This window comes from Heteronotia binoei, chromosome 21, assembly GCF_032191835.1.
Source record: "Heteronotia binoei isolate CCM8104 ecotype False Entrance Well chromosome 21, APGP_CSIRO_Hbin_v1, whole genome shotgun sequence".
NCBI lineage: Eukaryota > Metazoa > Chordata > Lepidosauria > Squamata > Gekkonidae > Heteronotia > Heteronotia binoei.
The window spans coordinates 75,069,137-75,081,075 of record NC_083243.1 but is presented as its reverse complement, the minus strand read 5'-3'; the positions used below and the strand labels follow the sequence as shown (position 1 = coordinate 75,081,075).

General features: G+C 39.8%; 1 protein-coding gene across 1 annotated transcript in view; it reads right to left on the bottom strand.

Moving 5' to 3' along the window:
• The window catches only part of CHRM5 (cholinergic receptor muscarinic 5), a 123,054-nt gene continuing 111,115 nt past the window's right edge, over nt 1–11,939 (bottom strand). The window contains exon 2 of the mRNA XM_060262619.1: nt 1–2,289. Within this exon, the coding sequence (XP_060118602.1) occupies nt 635–2,218 (1,584 nt within the window). The 5' untranslated portion in view covers nt 2,219–2,289 and the 3' untranslated portion in view covers nt 1–634. The remainder of the gene's footprint in view (nt 2,290–11,939) is intronic.

Genomic DNA, 11,939 nt, shown 5'->3' with positions numbered 1-11,939 from the left:
GCAGTTGGCATTGTTTGACAGTTTGGGTTGTAAATGGCTTCTCCATTTTCAAATGACATCATACTGTGTACTCCCTACAAGCCTTCTCTCTGTTGCTACAGTAAAAAAATAATGATCCAAACAAACATAGTAGCATTGCAATTCACTCTCCCCAAAAGTTTATCTTCTAAAATCTTTCAAGTCTCAACGTTTTACTGTTGAACACTGGAGTTTTACTTCCTTTTGTTTCCATCAAATAAGGGCACAGCAAGTGATGCAAGCCTCATTTCATTGGAGAGCTGTAATTAAAGTGGACAAAGCTTTAGAATTTTTTGAAGGAAAGTACAATGTTACTTTCCAGATAGATGGCTCTGATGAATTTATGGGTCTATTCCATCATTAATCATTAAGGTCTGTTATTCTATCTAGCCGAAATGTGGACAGGAGACTTTCTATATGACATCAATACTGTTCCATTTAGTATAAAAATGTTCATTATTGGGACTGCTCTTTATAGCCACAAGGATCTATCATCATCATATAAATTGTGCTTCTTGTGTTTCCAGACATGCAAAGCAACAGCTTTATAAAGACTTGCAGCCAATTTACAGTGCTTGGCCGAGGTCAATTATTTTTCAAACTCTTTAATTTAAATTTAAGGCAGCTTTGTATTACCCTGCCAGTATAATTTTTCTTCCATTTTCTTCTTCTTCCACTGACAAAACAGCAACAATTTAAATGTTTTTCTGAAAGTTTTGTTACAGAGAGCATAACAGATTGGATTAACAGTACTATTCACATAGCATAACCAGTAGCCAAGATGCCACAGTGTCGGAGGAATACAATCTGAGCAGAATGTGGAGACCAAAACCATTATATTATAGGGTGTCCAGGTGATTATGAAAGCTAGAAGAATGGCACTCAAAGTCTGGGCTGCTTTACGCTCCTTTATAAGAACCATTCTTTTTCTTTTAGTGATCTGATTGTTTATATTTGGATCCATGCCTTTGATGGAAGCGTCCTTGGATAAAGAAGCAGAACAAGGAGTGATTTTTACTTTTCGGCAGCCATTGTTGGTTTCTGGGGTACCATCAGCTTTAACCACCAACCGGAATTTATAAGCTACGCATTTGTTACTTTTCTGAACATGACCTTTGGTTGGTGTTAGAAAATATTTCTGAGTTTCATAGTCCATTTCTCTAGGCTGGTCTTTTATAAAAGCTTCCCTTTTCTCATCTTTATGCTCTTCATCATTGTGTTTTACTGAGGTCTTATAAGCTACTTGAAAGACAGAATCAGAAGCATGTTTATCCTCCTCTTCTGAGGATGCATAGCTGCTGCAGGTGTTTAGCTGGTCTGTCTTTGACCAGTCATGACAAGTATTTTGGATCTGAGATGCTTTTGCAGTTGCAGAAGTACTTTGGCTGGATGAAGACCATGAAGCCTGGCATCTTTCCCTTTTGACCAGATTCTGTTGCTTGCAACTAAAGCAGGACTTTAGCAGAGTTTTCTGAGGCTTTATCATTTCAAATTCAGCCACTGAATTGGACCCTTGAAGTTCAGCCAGGTCCTTGGTGCGTTTTTCGGTCTCCTTATAAATACGGCAATACAAAATTGTCATCACTGAAACTGGGATATAGAAAGCAGCAATTGCAGTACCAAAGGTGACAATGGGTTCATATAAAAATTGTATCTGGCATTCTCCAGGTGGGACAGTTCGTTCCCCTACAAAGTACTGCCAGCATAGGATTACTGGGGCCCACAGGACAAAAGAAATTAACCAAGCTAAACCAATCATAATGCCAGCCCTTTTGGGAGTGCGTTTAGCTCTGTAGGTCAATGGTCTTGTAATAGAAAAATAACGGTCAAAGCTGATAACCAGCAAATTCATCACCGAAGCATTGCTAGCTACATAATCCAGAGCTAACCATAAATCACATGCCAGACTTCCAAGAGACCAGTGACCTATTAATATGTAGGATGTATAAAGATTCATAGAGAATATTCCAATGATAAGGTCTGCACAAGCAAGACTGAGTAAATAGTAATTGTTTACTGTCTTAAGTTGGCTGTTGACTTTGAAGGATATCATTACAAGAACATTCCCCACAATGGTTATTAAACTTAAAATGGCTGTTACAGTAGCAATGGTAATTACTTCCCAAAGACTATGTCCTTCTGAATGTTTATGGTTAGCAGTTGTATCATTGGTTGAATTGTTATATATCTTTTCTTCCATCCTTTTTCTTGGTGTGCTAACATCTGGCTTTTAAAAGTTGCTTTAGATTTTTCATCTTCCTTTGAAGACACCTTTTTAATGAGAAAGAAAAAAAGAGAAAGCTCATGAAACAATAATGGGTTGCTGCCAAATTTATTTGCATAAGAAAATGATGAAACCATTGTATAACTTCAATTTTAATTACACAGAATTCCAAAGATATTTTAATATTCTGTGACCAATTTTTCATACACAAAATAGTCAGTGATACCTTTTATCAGATAAATTTCTATTTATTTTGTATTGACATTATGAATACTTTTTCATTTTAAGAGCTCACAAAGCAGTTTATAGCAAAACCAAGCAACAAACAAATACAAACAATATATGAAAACAACCAGAGGCAATAAAACAATCATAATGATCAGAGGCAGATAAAATCAAAATTTCAATAAAGCTGCTATAAAAGAGCAAAAACATTTTCCATTCATATAAAAAAATTCTTGGTACTTTAAAAGAAATTAATGTAGGTAGCTTTTGAAGCTGCCTGAGCATAGTATTTAAAAATCAGACTGCCAGTACTGAAAACACTGTATCTCTCTCTGTTATATGCTTGATCTCAGATGGAAGAGGGGCTGAGAGGTTTTAAAAACTGGGTTAGATCATTCTATTGCTGTTAGTATGCAGGTTGCTTAGTAATACAAAACTTAAGACAAAAGTCTGATAAAATAGTTTGAAATATTATTCTAACTATTAAGATGAATGATAAGATATGTTTCGGATTATTCTTTCAAGCAAGCATGATTTTAAAACCTCTCTACATGGGATAGAACTAGGGTTGCCAAGTCCAATTCAAGAAATATCTGGGGACTTTGGGGGTGGAGCCAGGAGACATCGGGGCGGAGCCAGGAACAAGGGTGTGACAAGCATAATTGAACTCCAAGGGAGTTCTGGCCATCACATTTAAAGGGACTGCCACCTTTTTAAATGTCTTCCTTCCATAGGAAATAATGAAGGATAGGGGCACCTTCTTTTGGGGCTCATTGAATTGGACCCCATGGTCCAATCGTTTTGAAACTTGGCGGATACTTTGGAGAGAGTCACTAGATACTATACTGAAAATTTGGTGCCTCTACCTAAAAAAACAGCACCCCCAGAGCCCTCAAAACCTCCAGATCAATTCCCCATTATACCCTATGAGAATCGATCTCCACATAGAGAATAATGAAGTACTCAGCAGACTCCCCCCCATTTCTGGCAACACTGAAGGGGGATCAGCCTCTCTACTCACGAGTTGCTGCCAACTTTTTCAAAGTAACACAGACACCCCATCCCAAGAGGAAGCCTTTCAATCAGTGACTGAAGGTAGAAATGCACATGGTCCTCTGGGGGCGGAGCTCCCCCCCTCCGCTGGCCAGACTCCCCGAGGAGATGCCTGTAGCAGCCAGAGAGGATGCAAGGACTACGAGTCCCAGCATGCACCTCACGAAGGGAGGCTGCGCCGTTTCACCCCCCCCACCCCTCCCGCTTCCACGTTCTTGGAGATCGGGGGGAAAGGCTCCTAATCCAGGGGTCCCCCGGCAGGGCGGGGGGGTTGGGAACCCTAGATAGAACTATCATATCCCCAGTAGCTCACTGAATATATTCTTTTATGTATTCTTTATAACGTTATTTTATAATATGCATTCAATAAGTCTCAAGGAACCTGACTTTGTACATATTTAAACTTCAACTTTTATCCCTTTTTCTGTCCACTGCATCCATATTCTCTTGCTTGTGTCCTGGCTTTCTCATCCCTTTATATTATAAAGCTCTCTATTACTCTTTGCTTATTCTTTTGGGGCGGAAGATAATATGTACTGAAGTGGAACAATAAGTTTCCTTTCATTTACTACCTCAGAAAAAGCACTCCTCTAATAGAGTTTCCTTATGGTAAGACTAACTCTGGCCATCTCCTACCATTTTTTTAAAAAGTCTCTCAAACATTTTCTCCCTATATTCTACAGAAGAATATACTATACTATGTGAGCCGCCCTGAGCCTGCTTCGGTGGGGAGGGCGGGATATAAATTAAAAATTATTATTATTAGAAGAAAATAAATCCAAGTTGATCTAGTCAACAGGAGAGGAGAGGAATAGCAATGAGTTCAGTGGACTAGAGGCCTATTTTATCATAGATTTTGACTATTTCATTTGGAGACTTTCAGTTGTCCTTTGAGTTGGCTCCTAAGGAGGATTTCCATAGAAGGAAGCAGGGGCAATTTTAACAAATTCCCTCCTCCATGGCAGACTTCTGTATCCCCCATTTCATGTTATTCCTGGAGTTCCCATTTTCCATAGGCAGCATTTTGGTGGGCATTTGGGGGTGCAGCAGGAAAAAGTGAGGAACTCAGAGTTTGTGATTGGAAATCCCTTCCATTCAAGGAGATTACCAGTAGATTCAAGTATCTGTATGCAATAAATCCAATCAAGTTTCATGAAACTGGAATTGTGCCTTATGTTATTTTTGCATGTTTATTGCAGTGAGAACATAGTTGTTAAATATTAAATATTGGTATGATTTAAAAAAAAATCTATAGCGCAATTAACAACAGCTATATGCATGATCAAAGCACAGAAGATACTTACCCATCAGTGTCCCATGCATTTGGGTATTCATCATTTGTGCAAAGGATTAGCATTCTCTGTACATACTTATGGGCAAATAGTTTTAACTGCATTGTTATTGTCCCCTATAATATAGGACTTATTCTGTTATTTTATACAAAATACACTGGAAAGGAGGAACTGAGAGACTGTGTGAAACTGGGATTTGCAAGAAAATTGGTATTGACTACATGGTGCAGTTGTGTCAGGCTGCTATCAAATTGAGGCAATTATGTGTATAGATTCTAGCTATTCTATCCTTCCCATAACACTTTCATTAAGGATTAGTTTTCCATAGGAGAACTTCTGTGCTCCGTCATCTTGCCTTCAGAGGCGTCCGCAGATCGTCCTCCTGCGGCGCCTCTGATTCTGGCTGTTGGAGGGGTGTCACTGAAGTGGCGCCCCCATAGAAAAGCCCTGGAGGGGTTTTTCTTCGGCATGGGACTTTTGCAGGGAGCTAGGGGTACAGCGGTGGCTGTCCTTGCGCTTCCTGCATGCCCCGAGGCTCCACAGCCATGAAAGCTGGCGCATCAGCAGAAAAAGATGAACACCTGATTGCTTTCTTTCTTTCTTTCGCTTTTCTCAGTACATGCGATTTCAAAAGGCAAAGTGTGATGTTTGGGTCACATTAAGTCTCTGATGTAATCTGGATATAGCAATTAAAGGAATCCAAAAGTTTTTAAATTCTGGGAAGAAGGATTCCTGAACTTTGATTTTTTTTTCTTTTTTGTCGGTAAACAAATATGCAATTATTAATAATGAATAGATATGTGATTTTAAAAGAACAAGGGAGATCCTAAAGAAGGAGTTGTTAAAACTTTAATTAAATATATAGTTAATTTGGATTAATGCTAAAGAGTGTAGATAACACTTTTTTTATATAGCAGATTTATTCATAGTATGTTTATTTGGTGAAAATGCTCATATTGATGTAAGAGTTGGATTAATTGTTGAAAAGGCAGATAGCACAATTGTTTTGTAATCTGATAGACTTGTTTCTAACATGCCCCTTTGGAGAAACGGTTTAGACTGAGATAGACAAATTATTAAGTTGTATCTTTTGTAATTTGTTAGATAAAGATATGATTTTTATGTGTTTATTTTAATAAGGATTTTCTTAAACCAACAATTTAATTTGTGCTTATAATAGGGTTAAGCTAAATCAGACAAAATTGGTGTTGAGATGGTTTTGAAAATTTTTTTAACCTTATATACTTATTTGTGTTAAAGAAGAATTGTTTAGATTCATATTGCTAGTATCAGTTTACTAAAAATTTTCTATAATGAAAGTAAGGATGGTAAAATATATGGAGATCTTTATACTTGCAGGTATAATGATCTGGGTATTTTATTTGGAGGTAGAATTATAATTGATATATTTGTACTTTTTTCTGTTTCTGCTTTTCCCATTCTGTAAATTCCCCTTTCCCCCTTTTATGTATCTTTTGCACTGCTTTTTCTTTTTGTAGTTAAAATCAATAAAAAAAATATAAAATCTAGTTTTCCATAGGATAGTTTATAAATGCTACTGAACTTTCAAATGTGAAACTTGGATAAGATTTTGCTTAACTAGTTTGCAATCACAATTGTAATTGTAACTGCAATTGGCCAAAACAAAAGCTCTGTTTCAAAATGATTTTCTTCCACTTTCTGATGAGGATGTTAACATCTTTCCTGCAAAATACAAATAGTACAACAGAGACTATGAAGATTTGTGTGTCTCTTTGAGTGTATGTGTAAAATTGCTGTAGGAAAGAATATCTAGTTCATTTCATTTCATTTCATTTCATTCAATTCATATCCCGCCCTCCCCACTGAGGTGGCTCAGTTCAGATATGTCCAACAGGTAGATCGCGGAGGGGTCAGAGGTAGATCACCAGCCCCATTTGGTCTCATGGTTTGCTGGACAGGTGGTTGGGGTTTTTTTTAAATGATTGTTTGATGTTCCTCAGGGAGCAGTTCTACCCCCGATGTTGTTTAACATCTATATGCACCCTCTTACCCAGATTGCCCGGAGATATGGGCTGGGCTGCCACCAGTACGCTGATGACACCCAGCTCTATCTACTTATGGACGGCTGGCCTGCCTGTGTCCCAGAAAACCTGGACCTGGCATTGCAGGCCATGTCTAGATGGCTCAGGCTGAGTGGGCTGAAGCTAAATCCGACGAAGACAGAGGTCCTTTGCCTGGGTCGCCGTAGTCCGGGGAGGGAGATTCCCTTACCGGCCCTCGACGGTGTGCCTCTGTCAGCGGCGCACAGGGTTAGGAGCCTGGGGGTGCTACTGGAGCCTACCCTAACTATGGAGGCCCAGATAGCAGCCACTGCCAAGTCCGCATTCTTTCATCTTAGGCGGGCAAGGCAGCTGGCCCCTTTCCTGGAGGACGGCGACCTGGCAACAGTGATCCATGCAACGGTCACCTCGAGGCTGGACTACTGCAATGCCCTCTACATGGGGCTGCCCCTGTGTCAAACCCGAAAGTTGCAGCTAGTGCAGAATGCCGCTGCCCGGCTGTTGTTAGGGCTCCCTAGACGGGAGCACATTCAGCCGGGGCTTCGGGAACTGCACTGGCTGCCGATAACATACCGAGTTCGGTACAAGGTGCTCGTTATGACCTTTAAAGCCCTTTATGGTCTGGGACCTGCCTACCTTAGGGACCGTCTCTCCCCACATGTTCCCCAGAGAGTGCTGAGGTCGGGGTCTCAGAACCTCCTTGTAATCCCTGGGCCAAAGGAGGCCCGTCTGAAAGCGACCAGGGACAGGGCCTTCTCGATTGCAGCTCCCTGTTGGTGGAATAAGCTCCTGGAGGAGGTGAGGGCCCTGCGGAACCTGGAGCAGTTCCGCAGGGCCTGTAAAACAACCCTCTTCCGGTTGGCATATAATTAATTGTGATCAGAATGCCGAATACTAAATCTCAAACATCAGATTACTGAATATTGGAAATTGAAGGACTGATTTAAGGAAAATGTAGCATAGTGTATACCGATGTGAGTTTTATGTATTTTTAAGTTTTTATGTTTTTATTGTATAATTTTAATCATTTTTAAACCGATTTGTGTTAGCTTTTACTGTTGTAAGCCGCCCTGAGCCCACCTCGGTGGGGTAGGGCGGGATATAAATCGAATAAAATAAATAAATAAAAATAAAAATGTTGTGGTATTTGATTATTGGCGCCAGTATGATGAATTCTTATTTTTACTTTTAGAACTGGATGTGTGGTTTTGGCATCATCCAGAGGTCTTCAGTTCCTGTTGATCTTTAATACTTTGGCACAGTGACAGTTTTGGACCAGATTCGGCCAGTGTTAACTTAGCACCCCAGCCACCCCAGTATAATGAAGATGAGTGTTCCAAAGAATAGCAAAACCTACCACTTTCATGATGAATAGGAAATGGACTACTTCTTCATCATGGTGAAAGACAAGTGTTGTTGTCTACTTTGTAATGCCGCTGTATCCTTGTCCAACAAGGGTAATCTGGAGCGTCATTATAAGGCTCCACACAGCAATAAGTTTGATGCTGATTTTCCACCCCAAAGTGAAATTTGTAAACTGAAGCTCAAAGAAATTAAATCTAAATTGGCTGCACAGCAATAGTTGATGGCAAAGCCAAGGTCATATTCGGTCAATGCAACCATGCCATCCTTCAAGGTCAGCAACCTGATCGCAAAGAAATGCAAACCTTTCAATGAAGGAGAATTTGTAAAAGATTGTTTTCTTGAAGCAGCAGACAATCTTTTTGAAGGATTTAAAAATAAGAAAGAGATCATAGCTGCTGTTCAAGATGTACAATTGTTAAGAAACACCTTCATGCGGCGAATAGAAAAGATGTGTGGAGACACAACTGAACAATTGTTGGAGGATGTTTCAGTTTGTGTTGCTTTCTCACTCCAACTGGATGAATCTACAGACATAAGAGACATAGCCCAGTTACTAGTCTTTATCCGGATGGTTTTTGAAGACTTCAGTGTTAAAGAACTACTTGGAATGATTTCTTTAAAAGGAAGAACTACTGGTCAGGAAATATTCAGCTCTTTCCATTCTTTTGTGACAAAGTGTAATTTTCCATTGCATAAACTTGTTTCCATCACTACTGATGGAGCAAGAGCAATGACAGGTGAGGTTAACGGTTTCATAGGCCTCTGTAGACAGCATGATGACTTTCTAGATTTCCTTTCTTACCACTGCAGCAATCACCAGCAAGTTTTGACAAGCAAGAGACTCAATACAAAGACTGTCATGGACATCACTTTCAAAATTGTAAATTCAGTTCGTGGAAGATCACTTCAAAGACAGCTTTTCAATCTTACTCTTGATGAAGGGGCAGCGGAAATCATTTTGCACACATATGTAAAGTGGCTAAGTAGGCACAAATTTCTGCAAAGATTTCGTGATTTGCTGAATGAAATAAGAAGGTTTTTGAAGGAGAGGGGAGATGACAAAACAGAGTTGGAAGATAAGGAGCAGTTATGTGATCTGGCACTTCTCACTGACTAAGTGATATGAACATTGAACTACAAGGTAAAAACAAATACATTGGCGAGATGATGAGTACAGTTTCATCCTACAAGAGCAAATGTGAGCTAATGATGACTGACCTTGCAAACAACACTTTTGATCATTTTCCTAATACGCAAATTTTGTTTTTCAGAACGAGAGGTATGTGACAAAAATCTGCTCTGTTATGCAGGAATTCGAAAAAAGAGTCTGTGACTTCCAAAGAATTGAAAAAGTTGTGGAGTCCTTGTCATACCCATTCAAAGCAGATATGGACATTAATGAAACTGTAGCTGCTATCAGTAAAAATTACTAATTGAACAAGGCATCTCTTGAAAACGAAATAGTAACCCTTAAAAATGACATTTTTCTCAAGACCCGTGCTGAGCAAGAATCGTTTTGGAAGCTAGTGCCTAAAGACAAATTTCCCAACTTGAGAAGATGCAGTGAAGCTGTACACTCCTGTTTCGGTTCAACTTATTTGTGTGAATCTTCGTTTTCCCATCTGAAAATGACAAAGAGTACACAGCGTTCCAACATGACAGATGAACATCTCCAGGATTCCCTGAGACTGGCCCTTACACAATATTCACCCAATTTCAGAAAGCTGGTGGATGAAATGCAGGCTCAGACATCTCACTAATTAGCAAGAGCAAAGTTTTAAAGATTGCGCAAGATCAGCCTGGATCAATACTTGACCTTCATTTAACACAAATTACTCAATAAAAGTTAAAGAAAGTTATTAAGACAGTTAAAGAAAGTTATAACAATAAAAATTTAAGAAAAACTGTTCGCAGTTCTTTCTGGATCTTCATCTCTGTTTTGTTTTTGCTTATTTTGCTTACCAGTAAATGACAGAAGGTGCATTGTAAATGAGGGTGGGTGGGTGATGGAACCCAACTTTGGTTGGTTAAAATCTAATTTGAAACTTAATTTTCATGGTGGTAGATCACCAGCACTTTTGTCCGGAAAAAATAGATCATGACCTGTTTGAAGTTGGACATGCCTGATCTAGTTCATTCCTTAACTGAACTGTTATTGATACTGCAAGGTTCCACAGTGGGGAGGAGGAAAATATTAATTTTACATTGCAACAAAATAAAAAAACAGTATAATTGATAGAGAATATGGGGAAAGGAATGCAATTATGAGGAAGACAAACATAATAAACAACAGGGCTTTTTTTGAGCAGGAACACTCAGGAAAGCAGCTCCAGCTGTCTTGGCATCAGGGTTGAGGCCTAATATGCAAATGAGTTCCTGCTGGGCTTTTTCTACAAATCCTCCCCTGATAAATAACAAATTGTTGTAAAATGTATCAATAATATTGTAAAAAAGACATAATTAAAATGATAAGTTATTCAACAACAGCTAAGAGCCTAAGCTTGTTATATGCTGGCTAGTGGTAAAACTGCAGTCCAAGCTCTCTGCTCACGACCTGAGTTCGATCTTGGCGGAAGCTGGGTTTAGGTAGCTGGCTCAAGGTTGACTCAGCTTTCCATCCTTCCGAGGTTGATAAAATGAGTACCCAGCTTGCTGGGGAGAAAGTGTAGATAACTGGGGAAGGCAATGGCAAACCACCCCGTAAAAAGTCTGCATGAAAACATCATGATGCGGCGTCACCCCAGAGTCGGAAGTGACTGGTGCTTGCACAGAGGACTACCTTTACCTTTGGAGCAGGCAGGTGCATCAAGGACTTCCAAAATTGGATTGCCAGCCTCCACGCAGCTCCTGCTTCTAAGGGTGGACTCTATGGCATAGTACCATGCTGAGGCCCTTCCCCTCACACCATGCTCTCCTGGATCCACCCCCAAAGTCTCCAGGTATTTTCCAACATAGACCTGGCAATCCTAACCCAGATTTTGGTGAGTGCTCTTTCACCTTTTGGTAAATGCAGCAGTGGATCTCTGGTGAAATAACACATTATTTACCATGGATATTTTCAATGTACAGTAACCAGAAAAATCACCACTGGAGAAGAAACCCCCTTCAAAGTCCTGCAAATCAGTCCTAGAGTCTCTATGAAGAGGGCTGCTGCCTGAAAAAAACAAAAACTCTTTATCAGGAACTAGCCTTCACAGAACCAGATAGCGGGGAGGGGAGTCGATAGAATCACCTTTTCATTTTCTAACACTCCTCAACCACCAAAATATCTAAGAGGCTGCTTTAATAAACATTAAGTGATCTGGAGGCATGAAAGCTAGGAGAGATTCACTACTCTGTCTGAATAATTATTTTTTATTTAGGCAGTTGTTTATGACTGTGTTGTATATATGTGATTTGAATTGTGTTCAATATATGGAGTTCTTGCCTGGCTCATTGGAGCTTGGAAGACTGAGTTTGGGGTCTCTGAAACAATCGGCAGCAGGATTCAAATCCCTGCTGTCCTGCTCCAATCACGGCCCTCCTGCTGGTTTGAACGGTCCAATGACATGCTAGCAATGGGAACTTTTTTGTGTGCGTGTGTGGTTGGTTGGTCCTGTGGGCCCAGTCTTGTCTTGGAGTGCAGCCCTATATTATGCTGTACCAATAAAAGAGTTATGTTCACTACCACCTCTTCTTCATTGCGTGGAACCCACTATATTATAGACTGTCTTCTCAAAG